General features: G+C 54.6%; 1 protein-coding gene across 2 annotated transcripts in view; it reads left to right on the plus strand.

The window, feature by feature from the left end:
* The first annotated feature begins 11,958 nt into the window (after positions 1–11,958).
* Positions 11,959–20,842, plus strand: part of NRBP2 (nuclear receptor binding protein 2) — a 64,336-nt gene continuing 55,452 nt past the window's right edge. The window contains exons 1-2 of one of the 2 annotated variants that reach the window (XM_040433208.1): positions 11,959–12,168; positions 17,473–17,568. In XM_040433208.1, coding sequence (XP_040289142.1) covers positions 12,136–12,168; positions 17,473–17,568 — 129 coding nt within the window. In that variant the 5' untranslated portion in view covers positions 11,959–12,135. Of the gene's footprint in view, positions 12,169–12,977; positions 13,207–17,472; positions 17,569–20,842 lie in introns of those variants that run through there. The other variant, XM_040433210.1, reaches the window with a different exon arrangement.

Below are 20,842 nucleotides of genomic sequence, written 5' to 3' on the forward strand. Positions count from 1 at the left end.
TGTACAGACTGTCCCTAGCTCCCCTCATCACCGGAGGCTGGTATTGTAGTGGCGGTTATTGTTTGTATTCCCCTCATCACCGGGGCCGGTATTATAGTGGCGGTATTTCCCTGTACAGACTGTTCCTAGCTCCCCTCATCACCGGAGGCCGGTATTGTAGTGGCGGTATTTCCCTGTACAGACTGTTCCTAGCTCCCCTCATCACCGGGGGCCGGTATTGTAGTGGCGGTATCTCCCTGTACAGACTGTTCCTAGCTCCCCTCATCACCGGGGCCTGTATTGTAGTGGCGGTATTTCCCTGTACAGACTGTTCCTAGCTCCCCTCATCACGGGGGGCCGGTATTGTAGTGGCGGTATTTCCTGTACAGACTGTTCCTAGCTCCCCTCATCACCGGGGGCCGGTATTGTAGTGGCGGTATTTTCCTGTACAGACTGTTCCTAGCTCCCCTCATCACCGGGGTCCGGTATTATAGTGGCGGTATTTTCCTGTACAGACTGTTCCTAGCTCCTCTCATCACCGGAGGCCGGTATTGTAGTGGCGGTATTTCCCTGTACAGACTGTCCCTAGCTCCCCTCATCACCGGGGGCCGGTATTGTAGTGGCGGTATTTCCCTGTACAGACTGTTCCTAGCTCCCCTCTTCACCGGAGGCCGGTATTGTAATGGCGGTATTTCCCTGTACAGACTGTTCCTAGCTCCCCTCATCACCGGGGGCCGGTATTGTAGTGGCAGTATTTCCCTGTACAGACTGTTCCTAGCTCCCCTCATCACCGGAGGCCGGTATTGTAGTGGCGGTATTTCCCTGTACAGACTGTTCCTAGCTCTCTCATCACCGGGGGCCGGTATTGTAGTGGCGGTATTTCCCTGTTCCTAGCTCCCCTCATCACCGGGGGCCGGTATTGTAGTGGCGGTATTTCCCTGTACAGACTGTTCCTAGCTCTCTCATCACCGGGGCCGGTATTGTAGTGGCGGTATTTCCCTGTTCCTAGCTCCCCTCATCACCGGGGGCCGGTATTGTAGTGGCGGTATTTCCCTGTACAGACTGTTCCTAGCTCCCCTCATCACCGGAGGCCGGTATTGTAGTGGCGGTATTTCCCTGTACAGACTGTTCCTAGCTCCCCTCATCACCGGGGGCCGGTATTGTAGTGGCGGTATTTCCCTGTACAGACTGTTCCTAGCTCCCCTCATCACCGGGGGCCGGTATTGTAGTGGCGGTATTTCCCTGTACAGACTGTTCCTAGCTCCCCTTATCACCGGAGGCCGGTATTGTAGTGGCGGTATTTCCCTGTACAGACTGTTCCTAGCTCCCCTCATCACCGGGGGCCGGTATTATAGTGGCGGTATTTCCCTGTACAGACTGTTCCTAGCTCCCCTCATCACCGGGGGCCGGTATTGTAGTGGCGGTATTTCCCTGTACAGACTGTTCCTAGCTCCCCTCATCACCGGCGGCCGGTATTGTAGTGGCGGTATTTCCCTGTACAGACTGTTCCTAGCTCCCCTCATCACCGGGGGCCGGTATTGTAGTGGCGGTATTTCCCTGTACAGACTGTTCCTTGCTCCCCTCATCACCGGGGGCCGGTATTGTAGTGGCGGTATTTCCCTGTACAGACTGTCCCTAGCTCCCCTCATCACCGGGGGCCGGTATTGTAGTGGCGGTATTTCCCTGTACAGACTGTCCCTAGCTCCCCTCATCACCGGGGGCCGGTATTGTAGTGGCGGTATTTCCCTGTACAGACTGTCCCTAGCTCCCCTCATCACCGGGGGCCGGTATTGTAGTGGCGGTATTTCCCTGTACAGACTGTTCCTAGCTCCCCTCATCACCGGGGGCCGGTATTGTAGTGGCGGTATTTCCCTGTACAGACTGTTCCTAGCTCCCTTCATCACCGGAGGCCGGTATTGTAGTGGCGGTATTTCCCTGTACAGACTGTTCCTAGCTCCCCTCATCACCGGGGGCCGGTATTGTAGTGGCGGTATTTCCCTGTACAGACTGTTCCTAGCTCCCCTCATCACCGGAGGCCGGTATTGTAGTGGCGGTATTTCCCTGTACAGACTGTTCCTAGCTCCCCTCATCACCGGAGGCCGGTATTGTAGTGGCGGTATTTCCCTGTACAGACTGTCCCTAGCTCCCCTCATCACCGGGGGCCGGTATTGTAGTGGCGGTATTTCCCTGTACAGACTGTTCCTAGCTCCCCTCATCACCGGAGGCCGGTATTGTAGTGGCGGTATTTCCCTGTACAGACTGTCCCTAGCTCCCCTCATCACCGGAGGCCGGTATTGTAGTGGCGGTATTTCCCTGTACAGACTGTTCCTAGCTCCCCTCATCACCGGGGGCCGGTATTGTAGTGGCGGTATTTCCCTGTACAGACTGTTCCTAGCTCCCCTCATCACCGGGGGCCGGTATTGTAGTGGCGGTATTTCCCTGTACAGACTGTTCCTAGCTCCCCTCATCACCGGAGGCCGGTATTGTAGTGGCGGTATTTCCCTGTACAGACTGTTCCTAGCTCCCCTCATCACCGGGGGCCGGTATTGTAGTGGCGGTATTTCCCTGTACAGACTGTTCCTAGCTCCCCTCATCACCGGAGGCCGGTATTGTAGTGGCGGTATTTCCCTGTACAGACTGTTCCTAGCTCCCCTCATCACCGGGGGCCGGTATTGTAGTGGCGGTATTTCCCTGTACAGACTGTTCCTAGCTCCCCTCATCACCGGGGGCCGGTATTGTAGTGGCGGTATTTCCCTGTACAGACTGTTCCTAGCTCCCCTCATCACCGGGGGCCGGTATTGTAGTGGCGGTATTTCCCTGTACAGACTGTCCCTAGCTCCTCTCATCACCGGGGGCCGGTATTGTAGTGGCGGTATTTCCCTGTACAGACTGTTCCTAGCTCCCCTCATCACCGGGGGCCGGTATTGTAGTGGCGGTATTTCCCTGTACAGACTGTCCCTAGCTCCTCTCATCACCGGGGGCCGGTATTGTAGTGGCGGTATTTCCCTGTACAGACTGTTCCTAGCTCCCCTCATCACCGGGGGCCGGTATTGTAGTGGCGGTATTTCCCTGTACAGACTGTTCCTAGCTCCCCTCATCACCGGGGTCCGGTATTATAGTGGCGGTATTTCCCTGCACAGACTGTCCCTAGCTCCCCTCATCTCCGGGGGCCGGTATTGTAGTGGCGGTATTTCCCTGTACAGACTGTTCCTAGCTCCCCTCATCACCGGAGGCCGGTATTGTAGTGGCGGTATTTCCCTGTACAGACTGTTCCTAGCTCCCCTCATCACCGGGGCCGGTATTGTAGTGGCGGTATTTCCCTGTACAGACTGTTCCTAGCTCCCCTCATCACCGGGGGCCGGTATTGTAGTGGCGGTATTTCCCTGCACAGACTGTTCCTAGCTCCCCTCATCACCGGGGGCCGGTATTATAGTGGCGGTATTTCCCTGTACAGACTGTTCCTAGCTCCCCTCATCACCGGGGGCCGGTATTGTAGTGGCGGTATTTCCCTGTACAGACTGTCCCTAGCTCCCCTTTATCACCGGGGGCCGGTATTGTAGTGGTGGTATTTCCCTGTACAGACTGTCCCTAGCTCCCCTTTATCACCGGGGGCCGGTATTATAGTGGCGGTATTTCCCTGTACAGACTGTTCCTAGCTCCCCTCATCACCGGGGGCCGGTATTGTAGTGGCGGTATTTCCCTGTACAGACTGTTCCTAGCTCCCCTCATCACCGGAGGCCGGTATTGTAGTGGCGGTATTTCCCTGTACAGACTGTTCCTAGCTCCCCTCATCACCGGAGGCCGGTATTGTAGTGGCGGTATTTCCCTGTACAGACTGTTCCTAGCTCCCCTCATCACCGGAGGCCGGTATTGTAGTGGCGGTATTTCCCTGTACAGACTGTTCCTAGCTCCCCTCATCACCGGAGGCCGGTATTGTAGTGGCGGTATTTCCCTGTACAGACTGTCCCTAGCTCCCCTCATCACCGGAGGCCGGTATTGTAGTGGCGGTATTTCCCTGTACAGACTGTTCCTAGCTCCCCTCATCACCGGAGGCCGGTATTGTAGTGGCGGTATTTCCCTGTACAGACTGTTCCTAGCTCCCCTCATCACCGGAGGCCGGTATTGTAGTGGCGGTATTTCCCTGTACAGACTGTCCCTAGCTCCCCTCATCACCGGGGGCCGGTATTGTAGTGGCGGTATTTCCCTGTACAGACTGTTCCTAGCTCCCCTCATCACCGGAGGCCGGTATTGTAGTGGCGGTATCTCCCTGTACAGACTGTTCCTAGTTCCCCTCATCACCGGAGGCCGGTATTGTAGTGGCGGTATTTCCCTGTACAGACTGTTCCTAGCTCCCCTCATCACTGGAGGCCGGTATTGTAGTGGCGGTATTTCCCTGTACAGACTGTTCCTAGTTCCCCTCATCACCGGGGGCCGGTATTGTAGTGGCGGTATTTCCTGTACAGACTGTTCCTAGCTCCCCTCATCACCGGGGGCCGGTATTGTAGTGGCGGTATTTCCTGTACAGACTGTTCCTAGCTCCCCTCATCACCGGGGGCCGGTATTGTAGTGGCGGTATTTCCCTGTACAGACTGTTCCTAGCTCCCCTCATCACCGGGGGTCGGTATTGTAGTGGCGGTATTTCCCTGTACAGACTGTTCCTAGCTCCCCTCATCACCGGAGGCCGGTATTGTAGTGGCGGTATTTCCCTGTACAGACTGTCCCTAGCTCCCCTTTATCACCGGGGGCCGGTATTGTAGTGGTGGTATTTCCCTGTACAGACTGTCCCTAGCTCCCCTCATCACCGGAGGCCGGTATTGTAGTGGCGGTATTTCCCTGTACAGACTGTTCCTAGCTCCCCTCATCACCGGGGGCCGGTATTATAGTGGCGGTATTTCCCTGTACAGACTGTTCCTAGCTCCCCTCATCACCGGAGGCCGGTATTGTAGTGGCGGTATTTCCCTGTACAGACTGTTCCTAGCTCCCCTCATCACCGGAGGCCGGTATTGTAGTGGCGATATTTCCCTGTACAGACTGTTCCTAGCTCCCCTCATCACCGGGGGCCGGTATTATAGTGGCGGTATTTCCCTGTACAGACTGTTCCTAGCTCCCCTCATCACCGGAGGCCGGTATTGTAGTGGCGGTATTTCCCTGTACAGACTGTTCCTAGCTCCCCTCATCACCGGAGGCCGGTATTGTAGTGGCGGTATTTCCCTGTACAGACTGTTCCTAGTTCCCCTCATCACCGGGGGCCGGTATTGTAGTGGCGGTATTTCCTGTACAGACTGTTCCTAGCTCCCCTCATCACCGGGGGCCGGTATTGTAGTGGCGGTATTTCCCTGTACAGACTGTCCCTAGCTCCCCTCATCACCGGGGGCCGGTATTGTAGTGGCGGTATTTCCTGTACAGACTGTTCCTAGCTCCCCTCATCACCGGAGGCCGGTATTGTAGTGGCGGTATTTCCCTGTACAGACTGTCCCTAACTCCCCTCATCACCGGGGGCCGGTATTGTAGTGGCGGTATTTCCCTGTACAGACTGTTCCTAGCTCCCCTCATCACCGGAGGCCGGTATTGTAATGGCGGTATTTCCTGTACAGACTGTTCCTAGCTCCCCTCATCACCGGAGGCTGGTATTGTAGTGGCGGTATTTCCCTGTACAGACTGTCCCTAGCTCCCCTCATCACCGGGGGCCGGTATTGTAGTGGCGGTATTTCCCTGTACAGACTGTTCCTAGCTCCCCTCATCACCGGAGGCCGGTATTGTAGTGGCGGTATTTCCTGTACAGACTGTTCCTAGCTCCCCTCATCACCGGAGGCCGGTATTGTAGTGGCGGTATTTCCCTGTACAGACTGTTCCTAGCTCCCCTCATCACCGGGGGCCGGTATTGTAGTGGCGGTATTTCCCTGTACAGACTGTCCCTAGCTCCCCTCATCACCGGGGGCCGGTATTGTAGTGGCGGTATTTCCTGTACAGACTGTTCCTAGCTCCCCTCATCACCGGAGGCCGGTATTGTAATGGCGGTATTTCCTGTACAGACTGTTCCTAGCTCCCCTCATCACCGGAGGCCGGTATTGTAGTGGCGGTATTTCCCTGTACAGACTGTCCCTAGCTCCCCTCATCACCGGGGGCCGGTATTGTAGTGGCGGTATTTCCTGTACAGACTGTTCCTAGCTCCCTTCATCACCGGAGGCCGGTATTGTAGTGGCGGTATTTCCCTGTACAGACTGTTCCTAGCTCCCCTCATCACCGGAGGCCGGTATTGTAGTGGCGGTATTTCCCTGTACAGACTGTTCCTAGCTCCCCTCATCACCGGAGGCCGGTATTGTAGTGGCGGTATTTCCCTGTACAGACTGTTCCTAGTTCCCCTCATCACCGGGGGCCGGTATTGTAGTGGCGGTATTTCCTGTACAGACTGTTCCTAGCTCCCCTCATCACCGGGGGCCGGTATTGTAGTGGCGGTATTTCCCTGTACAGACTGTCCCTAGCTCCCCTCATCACCGGGGGCCGGTATTGTAGTGGCGGTATTTCCTGTACAGACTGTTCCTAGCTCCCCTCATCACCGGAGGCCGGTATTGTAGTGGCGGTATTTCCCTGTACAGACTGTCCCTAGCTCCCCTCATCACCGGGGGCCGGTATTGTAGTGGCGGTATTTCCCTGTACAGACTGTTCCTAGCTCCCCTCATCACCGGAGGCCGGTATTGTAATGGCGGTATTTCCTGTACAGACTGTTCCTAGCTCCCCTCATCACCGGAGGCTGGTATTGTAGTGGCGGTATTTCCCTGTACAGACTGTCCCTAGCTCCCCTCATCACCGGGGGCCGGTATTGTAGTGGCGGTATTTCCCTGTACAGACTGTTCCTAGCTCCCCTCATCACCGGAGGCCGGTATTGTAATGGCGGTATTTCCTGTACAGACTGTTCCTAGCTCCCCTCATCACCGGAGGCCGGTATTGTAGTGGCGGTATTTCCCTGTACAGACTGTTCCTAGCTCCCCTCATCACCGGGGGCCGGTATTGTAGTGGCGGTATTTCCCTGTACAGACTGTCCCTAGCTCCCCTCATCACCGGGGGCCGGTATTGTAGTGGCGGTATTTCCTGTACAGACTGTTCCTAGCTCCCCTCATCACCGGAGGCCGGTATTGTAATGGCGGTATTTCCTGTACAGACTGTTCCTAGCTCCCCTCATCACCGGAGGCCGGTATTGTAGTGGCGGTATTTCCCTGTACAGACTGTTCCTAGCTCCCCTCATCACCGGGGGCCGGTATTGTAGTGGCGGTATTTCCCTGTACAGACTGTCCCTAGCTCCCCTCATCACCGGGGGCCGGTATTGTAGTGGCGGTATTTCCTGTACAGACTGTTCCTAGCTCCCTTCATCACCGGAGGCCGGTATTGTAGTGGCGGTATTTCCCTGTACAGACTGTTCCTAGCTCCCCTCATCACCGGAGGCCGGTATTGTAGTGGCGGTATTTCCCTGTACAGACTGTTCCTAGCTCCCCTCATCACCGGAGGCCGGTATTGTAGTGGCGGTATTTCCCTGTACAGACTGTCCCTAGCTCCCCTCATCACCGGGGGCCGGTATTGTAGTGGCGGTATTTCCCTGTACAGACTGTTCCTAGCTCCCCTCATCACCGGAGGCCGGTATTGTAGTGGCGGTATTTCCCTGTACAGACTGTTCCTAGCTCCCCTCATCACCGGAGGCCGGTATTGTAGTGGCGGTATCTCCCTGTACAGACTGTTCCTAGTTCCCCTCATCACCGGAGGCCGGTATTGTAGTGGCGGTATTTCCCTGTACAGACTGTTCCTAGCTCCCCTCATCACTGGAGGCCGGTATTGTAGTGGCGGTATTTCCCTGTACAGACTGTTCCTAGTTCCCCTTATCACCGGGGGCCGGTATTGTAGTGGCGGTATTTCCTGTACAGACTGTTCCTAGCTCCCCTCATCACCGGGGGCCGGTATTGTAGTGGCGGTATTTCCTGTACAGACTGTTCCTAGCTCCCCTCATCACCGGGGGCCGGTATTGTAGTGGCGGTATTTCCCTGTACAGACTGTTCCTAGCTCCCCTCATCACCGGGGGCCGGTATTGTAGTGGCGGTATTTCCCTGTACAGACTGTTCCTAGCTCCCCTCATCACCGGAGGCCGGTATTGTAGTGGCGGTATTTCCCTGTACAGACTGTCCCTAGTTCCCCTCATCACCGGGGGCCGGTATTGTAGTGGCGGTATTTCCTGTACAGACTGTTCCTAGCTCCCCTCATCACCGGGGGCCGGTATTGTAGTGGCGGTATTTCCCTGTACAGACTGTCCCTAGCTCCCCTCATCACCGGGGGCCGGTATTGTAGTGGCGGTATTTCCCTGTACAGACTGTTCCTAGCTCCCCTCATCACCGGGGGCCGGTATTGTAGTGGCGGTATTTCCCTGTACAGACTGTTCCTAGCTCCCCTCATCACCGGAGGCCGGTATTGTAGTGGCGGTATTTCCCTGTACAGACTGTTCCTAGTTCCCCTCATCACCGGGGGCCGGTATTGTAGTGGCGGTATTTCCTGTACAGACTGTTCCTAGCTCCCCTCATCACCGGGGGCCGGTATTGTAGTGGCGGTATTTCCCTGTACAGACTGTCCCTAGCTCCCCTCATCACCGGGGGCCGGTATTGTAGTGGCGGTATTTCCTGTACAGACTGTTCCTAGCTCCCCTCATCACCGGAGGCCGGTATTGTAGTGGCGGTATTTCCCTGTACAGACTGTCCCTAACTCCCCTCATCACCGGGGGCCGGTATTGTAGTGGCGGTATTTCCCTGTACAGACTGTTCCTAGCTCCCCTCATCACCGGAGGCCGGTATTGTAATGGCGGTATTTCCTGTACAGACTGTTCCTAGCTCCCCTCATCACCGGAGGCTGGTATTGTAGTGGCGGTATTTCCCTGTACAGACTGTCCCTAGCTCCCCTCATCACCGGGGGCCGGTATTGTAGTGGCGGTATTTCCCTGTACAGACTGTTCCTAGCTCCCCTCATCACCGGAGGCCGGTATTGTAATGGCGGTATTTCCTGTACAGACTGTTCCTAGCTCCCCTCATCACCGGAGGCCGGTATTGTAGTGGCGGTATTTCCCTGTACAGACTGTTCCTAGCTCCCCTCATCACCGGGGGCCGGTATTGTAGTGGCGGTATTTCCCTGTACAGACTGTCCCTAGCTCCCCTCATCACCGGGGGCCGGTATTGTAGTGGCGGTATTTCCTGTACAGACTGTTCCTAGCTCCCCTCATCACCGGAGGCCGGTATTGTAATGGCGGTATTTCCTGTACAGACTGTTCCTAGCTCCCCTCATCACCGGAGGCCGGTATTGTAGTGGCGGTATTTCCCTGTACAGACTGTCCCTAGCTCCCCTCATCACCGGGGGCCGGTATTGTAGTGGCGGTATTTCCTGTACAGACTGTTCCTAGCTCCCTTCATCACCGGAGGCCGGTATTGTAGTGGCGGTATTTCCCTGTACAGACTGTTCCTAGCTCCCCTCATCACCGGAGGCCGGTATTGTAGTGGCGGTATTTCCCTGTACAGACTGTTCCTAGCTCCCCTCATCACCGGAGGCCGGTATTGTAGTGGCGGTATTTCCCTGTACAGACTGTTCCTAGTTCCCCTCATCACCGGGGGCCGGTATTGTAATGGCGGTATTTCCCTGTACAGACTGTTCCTAGCTCCTCTCATCACCGGGGGCCGGTATTGTAGTGGCGGTATTTCCCTGTACAGACTGTTCCTAGCTCCCCTCATCACCGGAGGCCGGTATTGTAGTGGCGGTATTTCCTGTACAGACTGTTCCTAGCTCCCCTCATCACCGGAGGCCGGTATTGTAGTGGCGGTATTTCCCTGTACAGACTGTCCCTAACTCCCCTCATCACCGGGGGCCGGTATTGTAGTGGCGGTATTTCCCTGTACAGACTGTTCCTAGCTCCCCTCATCACCGGAGGCCGGTATTGTAATGGCGGTATTTCCTGTACAGACTGTTCCTAGCTCCCCTCATCACCGGAGGCTGGTATTGTAGTGGCGGTATTTCCCTGTACAGACTGTCCCTAGCTCCCCTCATCACCGGGGGCCGGTATTGTAGTGGCGGTATTTCCCTGTACAGACTGTTCCTAGCTCCCCTCATCACCGGAGGCCGGTATTGTAATGGCGGTATTTCCTGTACAGACTGTTCCTAGCTCCCCTCATCACCGGAGGCCGGTATTGTAGTGGCGGTATTTCCCTGTACAGACTGTTCCTAGCTCCCCTCATCACCGGGGGCCGGTATTGTAGTGGCGGTATTTCCCTGTACAGACTGTCCCTAGCTCCCCTCATCACCGGGGGCCGGTATTGTAGTGGCGGTATTTCCTGTACAGACTGTTCCTAGCTCCCTTCATCACCGGAGGCCGGTATTGTAGTGGCGGTATTTCCCTGTACAGACTGTTCCTAGCTCCCCTCATCACCGGAGGCCGGTATTGTAATGGCGGTATTTCCCTGTACAGACTGTTCCTAGCTCCCCTCATCACCGGGGGCCGGTATTGTAGTGGCGGTATCTCCCTGTACAGACTGTCCCTAGCTCCCCTCATCACCGGGGGCCGGTATTGTAGTGGCGGTTATTGTTTGTATTCCCCTCATCACCGGAGGCCGGTATTGTAGTGGCGGTATTTCCCTGTACAGACTGTTCCTAGCTCCCCTCATCACCGGAGGCCGGTATTGTAATGGCGGTATTTCCCTGTACAGACTGTTCCTAGCTCCCCTCATCACCGGGGGCCGGTATTGTAGTGGCGGTATTTCCCTGTACATTCTGTTCCTAGCTCCCCTCATCACCGGGGGCCTGTATTGTAGTGGCGGTATTTCCCTGTACAGACTGTTCCTAGTTCCCCTCATCACCGGAGGCCGGTATTGTAATGGCGGTATTTCCCTGTACAGACTGTTCCTAGCTCCCCTCATCACCGGGGGCCGGTATTGTAGTGGCGGTATTTCCCTGTACAGACTGTTCCTAGTTCCCCTCATCACCGGAGGCCGGTATTGTAGTGGCGGTATTTCCCTGTACAGACTGTTCCTAGCTCCCCTCATCACCGGGGGCCGGTATTGTAGTGGCGGTATTTCCCTGTACAGACTGTTCCTAGCTCCCCTCATCACCGGGGCCGGTATTGTAGTGGCGGTATTTCCCTGTACAGACTGTCCCTAGCTCCCCTCATCACCGGGGGCCGGTATTGTAGTGGCGGTATTTCCCTGTACAGACTGTTCCTAGCTCCCCTCATCACCGGGGGCCGGTATTGTAGTGGCGGTATTTCCCTGTACAGACTGTCCCTAGTTCCCCTCATCACCGGAGGCCGGTATTGTAATGGCGGTATTTCCCTGTACAGACTGTTCCTAACTCCCCTCATCACCGGGGGCCGATATTGTAGTGGCGGTATTTCCCTGTACAGACTGTTCCTAGTTCCCCTCATCACCGGGGGCCGGTATTGTAGTGGCGGTATTTCCCTGTACAGACTGTTCCTAGCTCCCCTCATCACCGGAGGCCGGTATTGTAGTGGCAGTATTTCCCTGTACAGACTGTCCCTAGCTCCCCTCATCACCGGGGCCGGTATTGTAGTGGCGGTATTTCCCTGTACAGACTGTTCCTAGCTCCCCTCATCACCGGGGGCCGGTATTGTAGTGGCGGTATTTCCCTGTACAGACTGTTCCTAGCTCCTCTCATCACCGGAGGCCGGTATTGTAGTGGCGGTATTTCCCTGTACAGACTGTCCCTAGCTCCCCTCATCACCGGGGGCCGGTATTGTAGTGGCAGTATTTCCCTGTACAGACTGTCCCTAGCTCCCCTCATCACCGGGGGCCGGTATTGTAGTGGCGGTTATTGTTTGTATTCCCCTCATCACCGGGGCCGGTATTGTAGTGGCGGTTATTGTTTGTATTCCCCTCATCACCAGGGCCGCGGTTCCCGCTCACTCCTCAGCCTCCGGGTGTCGTCCCCTCTCTCCTCCACCAGGGGGCGCTGCAGCCCCGGCCATTGCTCGGCTCCCTGTCTGTCATGGCGCAGATGGGGCTGGAGCCCTGGAGGAGGCGGCTGCTCTCTGCTCGGGGGCCCGCGGAGCCCCCCTCGTACACGGGCAGGAGGCGTCTGCCGGGGGCTGTGCGGTTATAGCTCCGCATCTGCAAGCCTCCCCGCAGGATGGCGCTACATATGACGTCCGCGCCGTCTGAGGTAAGGAAAGCGTTAACCTGGCCGACATTAACCCCTCCACTGCCCTGCCTGGCAGGGTGCCATGTACTGTCACAGCTGCTGCCTCTGGGCGGGTAGGAGTTAATAGCCTGTGCCGCTCGCTGTCCGGGGTATAAAGGGTTAACATGGGGGGCTCGGTCATACGCGGCGATTAACCCTCCACCTGCGGCTCTGTGCTACAAAATGGAAGAAAATCCCTCCGTTCAGGTACCGCAGGTGGCGTGTGAACGGCGTCCTGAGGAGCGATTCGCAGTCAATAGCGATCGTTCATTTCATCCCCCGCTGGACCTGTACATCAGCCGCCTGCAGTGAATAGAAACCTTCAGCTAAAGAGACGCAATCAGCAGGTTATGAAGTATCCATGGGGGGGGATTGTTTTGATTTAGTATCACGCTGGGGGCGCTATTGCATTGGTGTCTATGGGAAGTGCCAGCAGCTAGCGTGGTGGTGACAAGTGGTACTGCAGATTCTGGAGACGCGTCCTCACCTAAGGGCTTATTCACACGGCTCCATCCGTTCTCACCAAACGCACAGTGGATAGCTTCCCCGGTATGTCCGACCCCATACTTTGCACTGCAGCTCTGCTTGTTCAGCAGTCCTTGTAGAGATTATGATAAACTGCGCGGAGGAGCCTCGTAAAGAATGTGGGAGGAGCCTCGTAAAGAATGTGGGAGGAGCCTGGAGAGCCGTGAATGAGTTAAAGCGATGCATTGTTCTCGCTCCGCCCCCCGCCGCTGCAGCCAATCAGCAGCCTACACTCTGTACGGCACCAGATCACGTGGCCAGTGACCGCGGTGTATGATCCCGAGGCCGGGAGAAGCGGAGCAGTGTGAACACCGTCCTGGGAGTCATCATGAGGGCGACACGGACTTCTCACTGGCCGCTGTAGGACACGTATATGCTCCGTGTACCGCGGTCTGTTACATTGTATCCATCCTAGACAGGACTGCTATCTACACCGATACATTGTAACAGACTGTCAGGACGAGCTGCACTGTAACAACCCCTCAGCTGTGAAAGGTATTAGGCCTGTAGAGGATTCAGTCAGCAAGCAGAGATATTGAAAATGATGGGAACTGAAGGACGAAAGTTAGTGATGAAGCCGCAGAGTTGGGGCTCGTTCGCGCGGTCTGCAAATTGGCGATCCGTTGTTCTGCGGTCCGTTGTCCTGCGGTCGGTTGTCCTGCGGTCGGTTGTTCTGCGGTCGGTTGTTCTGCGGTCGGTTGTTCTGCGGTCGGTTGTTCTGCGGTCGGTTGTTCTGCGGTCGGTTGTCCTGCGGTCCGTTGTCCTGCGGTCCGTTGTTCTGCGGTCCGTTGTCCTGCGGTCCGTTGTTCTGCGGTCCGTTGCCGGTTCTGTTTCCGTGTCTTCCGTTTTGTTTTGTTTTTGGGCGGACCGCCAAAAAATAGGAAGGTGAAAAAGTGTAATTTTAATATCCCCACCCCGGATCGTGGTATAGACGCTGGTCACCAGGCAACTGATTCTACAAAAACGGACGCGGGTGGCAAACGGTGGACTATCTAAATTTTCAACAGCTCCGTAGAAATGAACGGGTCCGCATCAGAAATGCTAAAATCGGCGGAACGGACGTGAAAACAAGCGGGCATGGGCATGAGGCCTTAGGGCTCGTTCACACGGACATGTGCGCTCCATAATCCATAGGCACCGTCCGCGGGGCAGGCGCATGGGGATCGCAGACCCATTGAATGGGTCCGCGATCCCTCCGTTCCGCAAAAAGATAGAGCAAGTTCTATCTTTTTGCGTTGCGGAAACACGGAACGGAACCCCAGAAAGCGCTCCTTAGTCTTTCGTTCTTCCGTTCCGCATCTCCGGATTTGCGGACCTATTGAAATGAATGGGTCCGCATCCGTGATGCAGAATGGCCACGGATCGGTGCCCGTGTATTGCGGATCCGCAAATGCGGTCCAGAATACAGCAATGGGCAGCACACGGTCGTGTGAACGAGCCCTTATCCTGACTGAACCAGGATGGGGTGAGGGTGAGAGCAGCTGGTGGTGCAAGGGCGAGCCCGTCTGCCACACAAGAGGGCGAGATACTTGGCACTGCTCTGGGTGCACAGTGGTCAGTACTGGGGCTGTGTGGGTGGCACTGTTCTGGGTGCACAGTGGTCAGTACCGGGGCTGTGTGGCTGGCACTGTTCTGGGTGCACTGTGGTCAGTACCGGGGCTGTGTGGCTGGCACTGTTCTGGGTGCACAGTGGTCAGTACCGGGGCTGTGTGGCTGGCACTGTTCTGGGTGCACTGGGGTCAGTACCGGGGCTGTGTGGCTGGCACTGTTCTGGGTGCACAGTGGTCAGTACTGGGGCTGTGTGGGTGGCACTGTTCTGGGTGCACTGCGGTCAGTACCGGGGCTGTGTGGGTGGCACTGTTCTGGGTGCACTGTGGTCAGTACTGGGGCTGTGTGGGTGGCACTGTTCTGGGTGCACAGTGGTCAGTACTGGGGCTGTGTGGCTGGCACTGTTCTGGGTGCACTGTGGTCAGTACTGGGGCTGTGTGGCTGGCACTGTTCTGGGTGCACTGCGGTCAGTACCGGGGCTGTGTGGGTGGCACTGTTCTGGGTGCACTGCGGTCAGTACTGGGGCTGTGTGGGTGGCACTGTTCTGGGTGCACAGTGGTCAGTACTGGGGCTGTGTGGCTGGCACTGTTCTGGGTGCACAGTGGTCAGTACTGGGGCTGTGTGGGTGGCACTGTTCTGGGTGCACTGCGGTCAGTACTGGGGCTGTGTGGCTGGCACTGTTCTGGGTGCACAGTGGTCAGTACTGGGGCTGTGTGGGTGGCACTGTTCTGGGTGCACTGCGGTCAGTACCGGGGCTGTGTGGCTGGCACTGTTCTGGGTGCACTGCGGTCAGTACTGGGGCTGTGTGGCTGGCACTGTTCTGGGTGCACTGTGGTCAGTACTGGGGCTGTGTGGGTGGCACTGTTCTGGGTGCACTGTGGTCAGTACTGGGGCTGTGTGGGTGGCACTGTTCTGGGTGCACAGTGGTCAGTACTGGGGCTGTGTGGCTGGCACTGTTCTGGGTGCACTGTGGTCAGTACTGGAGGCTGTGTGGCTGGCACTGTTCTGGGTGCACTGTGGTCAGTACTGGGGCTGTGTGGCTGGCACTGTTCTGGGTGCACAGTGGTCAGTACTGGGGCTGTGTGGCTGGCACTGTTCTGGGTGCACAGTGGTCAGTACTGGGGCTGTGTGGCTGGCACTGTGTTGGGTGCACTGTGGTCAGTACTGGGGCTGTGTGGCTGGCACTGTTCTGGGTGCACTGTGGTCAGCACTGGGGGCTGTGTGGCTGGCACTGTTCTGGGTGCACTGTGGTCAGTACTGGGGCTGTGTGGATGGCACTGTTCTGGGTGCACTGTGGTCAGTACTGGGGCTGTGTGGATGGCACTGTTCTGGGTGCACTGTGGTCAGTACTGGGGCTGTGTGGGTGGCACTGTTCTGGGTGCACTGTGGTCAGTACTGGGGCTGTGTGGCTGGCACTGTTCTGGGTGCACTGTGGTCAGTACTGGGGCTGTGTGGCTGGCACTGTTCTGGGTGCACAGTGGTCAGTACTGGGGCTGTGTGGGTGGCACTGTTCTGGGTGCACTGTGGTCAGTACTGGGGCTGTGTGGGTGGCACTGTTCTGGGTGCACAGTGGTCAGTACTGGGGCTGTGTGGGTGGCACTGTTCTGGGTGCACAGTGGTCAGTACTGGGGCTGTGTGGCTGGCACTGTTCTGGGTGCACAGTGGTCAGTACTGGGGCTGTGTGGCTGGCACTGTTCTGGGTGCACAGTGGTCAGTACTGGGGCTGTGTGGGTGGCACTGTTCTGGGTGCACAGTGGTCAGTACTGGGGCTGTGTGGCTGGCACTGTTCTGGGTGCACAGTGGTCAGTACTGGGGGCTGTGTGGGTGGCACTGTTCTGGGTGCACAGTGGTCAGTACTGGGGGCTGTGTGGGTGGCACTGTTCTGGGTGCACAGTGGTCAGTACTGGGGGCTGTGTGGGTGGCACTGTTCTGGGTGCACAGTGGTCAGTACTGGGGGCTGTGTGGGTGGCACTGTTCTGGGTGCACAGTGGTCAGTACTGGGGCTGTGTGGCTGGCACGGTTCTGGGTGCACTGGGGGCTGTGTGGCTGGCACGGTTCTGGGTGCACTGTGGTCAGTACTGGGGGCTGTGTGGATGGCACTGTTCTGGGTGCACTGTGGTCAGTACTGGGGGCTGTGTGGATGGCACTGTTCTGGGTGCACTGTGGTCAGTACTGGGGCTGTGTGGCTGGCACGGTTCTGGGTGCACTGGGGGCTGTGTGGCTGGCACTGTTCTGGGTGCACTGTGGTCAGTACTGGGGCTGTGTGGCTGGCACTGTTCTGGGTGCACTGTGGTCAGTACTGGGGCTGTGTGGGTGGCACTGTTCTGGGTGCACAGTGGTCAGTACTGGGGCTGTGTGGCTGGCACTGTTCTGGGTGCACAGTGGTCAGTACTGGGGGCTGTGTGGGTGGCACTGTTCTGGGTGCACAGTGGTCAGTACTGGGGCTGTGTGGCTGGCACGGTTCTGGGTGCACTGGGGGCTGTGTGGCTGGCACGGTTCTGGGTGCACTGTGGTCAGTACTGGGGGCTGTGTGGATGGCACTGTTCTGGGTGCACTGTGGTCAGTACTGGGGGCTGTGTGGATGGCACTGTTCTGGGTGCACTGTGGTCAGTACTGGGGCTGTGTGGCTGGCACGGTTCTGGGTGCACTGGGGGCTGTGTGGCTGGCACGGTTCTGGGTGCACTGTGGTCAGTACTGGGGGCTGTGTGGATGGCACTGTTCTGGGTGCACTGTGGTCAGTACTGGGGCTGTGTGGCTGGCACTGTTCTGGGTGCACAGTGGTCAGTACTGGGGCTGTGTGGCTGGCACTGTTCTGGGTGCACTGTGGTCAGTACTGGGGCTGTGTGGCTGGCACTGTTCTGGGTGCACAGTGGTCAGTACTGGGGCTGTGTGGCTGGCACTGTTGCACATGTGGAGCTGTATTTGCTGTGAAATCTGTTGGGGACGCGCCTGTGATGACCTCGGCCTCATGTGACCCTCCCTATGTGTGCGGAGGGTGGTATCTCAGGTTGGTGGGTGTTACTGGGGGTGGCACCAGGTGGGGCTGACAGATACGGAGCTGTGTTGACATGTCAGCAATGTTTAGCCATTTAACCCTCTGCTCTTTCTGCAGCACACACACTCAGTGCGGCTATAACCCGCCTAGTGCAGCTACATGCTCCCGTCTGCCGTGTGTTATATAACATGGCTCTGACGCTCCTTTCCCCTTCACAGATGAATCCAGAAAAGCAGAAGGACGAGGAGAGCGAAGATGAGAGTGAAGTCCTGGAGGAGAGTCCCTGCGGACGCTGGCACAAGAGGAAGGAACAGGTAGGAGAGGCGGCTGCCGGGTGTAATACCTGTCATACCTGTCCATTAGAGGGTGATAATGAGGCTGCCGGGTGTAATACCTGTCATACCTGTCCATTAGAAGGTGATATTGAGGCTGTACTACTGCGGCTGCCGGGTGTAATACCTGTCATACCTGTCCATTAGAGGGTGATAATGAGGCTGCACTACTGCCGGGTGTAATACCTGTCATACCTGTCCATTAGAGGGTGATAATGAGGCTGCACTGCTGCGGCTGCCGGGTGTAATACCTGTCCATTAGAGGGTGATAATGAGGCTGCACTGCTGCGGCTCTCTGGCCTGGGCTGCTAGTTCCTCACTATTTCCATGAACTCTGCTTACAGTCAGTGAAAGGAAACATTGAGGCTGAAAACCTGTCCTGCAGTGAATCTGCTGGCAGCAGTGAGGGTCTTGTTACCGTTGTATCCGGTCTCAGCCAGTCCACAGCGCATTCATCTTCCCTGCTCTGACAGTTTGTTACAGTGTGTCAGCCGGCGGTCCTGGCTGTTTATATCACACACAGGATAATGGAGACGAGATATAATTGTACCGCAGTCCCAGCTGTGCCTGTCCATAAGACTGAAAATCCCCCACAAGAGCAATGTCCATGTGTGTATATATATATATATATATATAGGTACAGTGTATCCTCTGTGTATATAGGTACAGTGTATCCTCTGTGTGTGTATATAGGTACAGTGTATCCTCTGTGTGTGTGTATATAGGTACAGTGTATCCTCTGTGTGTGTGTATATAGGTACAGTGTATCCTCTGTGTGTATATAGGTACAGTGTATCCTCTGTGTTTATATAGGTACAGTGTATCCTCTGTGTGTATATAGGTACAGTGTATCCTCTGTGTGTGTGTATATAGGTACAGTGTATCCTCTGTGTGTATATAGGTACAGTGTATCCTCTGTGTGTGTGTATATAGGTACAGTGTATCCTCTGTGTGTATATAGGTACAGTGTATCCTCTGTGTGTGTGTGTGTGTGTGTATAGGTACAGTGTATCCTGTGTGTGTGTATAGGTACAGTGTATCCTCTGTGTGTATATAGGTACAGTGTATCCTCTGTGTGTATATAGGTACAGTGTATCCTCTGTGTGTGTATATAGGTACAGTGTATCCTCTGTGTGTATATAGGTACAGTGTATCCTCTGTGTTTATATAGGTACAGTGTATCCTGTGTGTGTATAGGTACAGTGTATCCTCTGTGTGTGTGTATATAGGTACAGTGTATCCTCTGTGTGTATATAGGTACAGTGTATCCTCTGTGTGTATATAGGTACAGTGTATCCTCTGTGTGTATATAGGTACAGTGTATCCTCTGTGTGTATATAGGTACAGTGTATCCTCTGTGTGTATATAGATAGTGTATCCTCTGTGTATATATGTACAGTGTATCCTCTGTGTATATAGGTACAGTGTATCCTCTGTGTGTGTATATATAGGTACAGTGTATCCTCTGTGTGTGTGTATATATAGGTACAGTGTATCCTCTGTGTGTGTATATATAGGTACAGTGTATCCTCTGTGTGTGTATATAGGTACAGTGTATCCTCTGTGTGTGTGTGTGTATATATAGGTACAGTGTATCCTGTGTGTGTGTGTGTGTGTGTGTATATAGGTACAGTGTATCCTCTGTGTGTGTGTGTATATAGGTACAGTGTATCCTCTGTGTGTGTGTGTGTGTGTGTATATAGGTACAGTGTATCCTCTGTGTGTATATAGGTACAGTGTATCCTCTGTGTGTGTGTATATAGGTACAGTGTATCCTCTGTGTGTGTATATAGGTACAGTGTATCCTCTGTGTGTGTATATAGGTACAGTGTATCCTCTGTGTGTGTATATAGGTACAGTGTATCCTCTGTGTGTGTATATAGGTACAGTGTATCCTCTGTGTGTGTGTATATAGGTACAGTGTATCCTCTGTGTGTATATAGGTACAGTGTATCCTCTGTGTGTATATAGGTACAGTGTATCCTCTGTGTGTATATAGGTACAGTGTATCCTCTGTGTGTGTATATAGGTACAGTGTATCCTCTGTGTGTGTGTATATAGGTACAGTGTATCCTCTGTGTGTGTATATAGGTACAGTGTATCCTCTGTGTGTGTATATAGGTACAGTGTATCCTCTGTGTGTGTATATAGGTACAGTGTATCCTCTGTGTGTATATAGGTACAGTGTATCCTCTGTGTGTGTGTATAGGTACAGTGTATCCTCTGTGTGTGTGTATAGGTACAGTGTATCCTCTGTGTGTGTATATAGGTACAGTGTATCCTCTGTGTGTGTATATAGGTACAGTGTATCCTCTGTGTGTGTATATAGGTACAGTGTATCCTCTGTGTGTATATAGGTACAGTGTATCCTCTGTGTGTATATAGGTACAGTGTATCCTCTGTGTGTATATAGGTACAGTGTATCCTGTGTGTGTATATAGGTACAGTGTATCCTCTGTGTGTATATAGGTACAGTGTATCCTCTGTGTGTGTGTATATAGGTACAGTGTATCCTCTGTGTGTATATAGGTACAGTGTATCCTCTGTGTGTATATAGGTACAGTGTATCCTGTGTGTGTGTGTGTATATAGGTACAGTGTATCCTCTGTGTGTGTGTGTGTATAGGTACAGTGTATCCTCTGTGTGTATATAGGTACAGTGTATCCTCTGTGTGTGTATATAGGTACAGTGTATCCTCTGTGTGTGTGTATATAGGTACAGTGTATCCTCTGTGTGTATATAGGTACAGTGTATCCTCTGTGTATATAGGTACAGTGTATCCTCTGTGTGTGTATATAGGTACAGTGTATCCTCTGTGTGTGTATATAGGTACAGTGTATCCTCTGTGTGTGTGTGTATAGGTACAGTGTATTCTCTGTGTGTGTATAGGTACAGTGTATTCTCTGTGTGTGTATAGGTACAGTGTATTCTCTGTGTGTGTATAGGTACAGTGTATCCTCTGTGTATATAGGTACAGTGTATCGTGTGTGTGTATAGGTACAGTGTATCGTGTGTGTGTATAGGTACAGTGTATCCTCTGTGTGTATATAGGTACAGTGTATCCTCTGTGTATATAGGTACAGTGTATCCTCTGTGTGTGTATATAGGTACAGTGTATCCTCTGTGTATATAGGTACAGTGTATCCTCTGTGTGTGTGTATATATAGGTACAGTGTATCCTCTGTGTGTATATAGGTACAGTGTATCCTCTGTGTGTGTGTGTGTGTGTGTGTGTGTGTATAGGTACAGTGTATCC

This window comes from Bufo bufo, chromosome 5, assembly GCF_905171765.1.
Source record: "Bufo bufo chromosome 5, aBufBuf1.1, whole genome shotgun sequence".
NCBI lineage: Eukaryota > Metazoa > Chordata > Amphibia > Anura > Bufonidae > Bufo > Bufo bufo.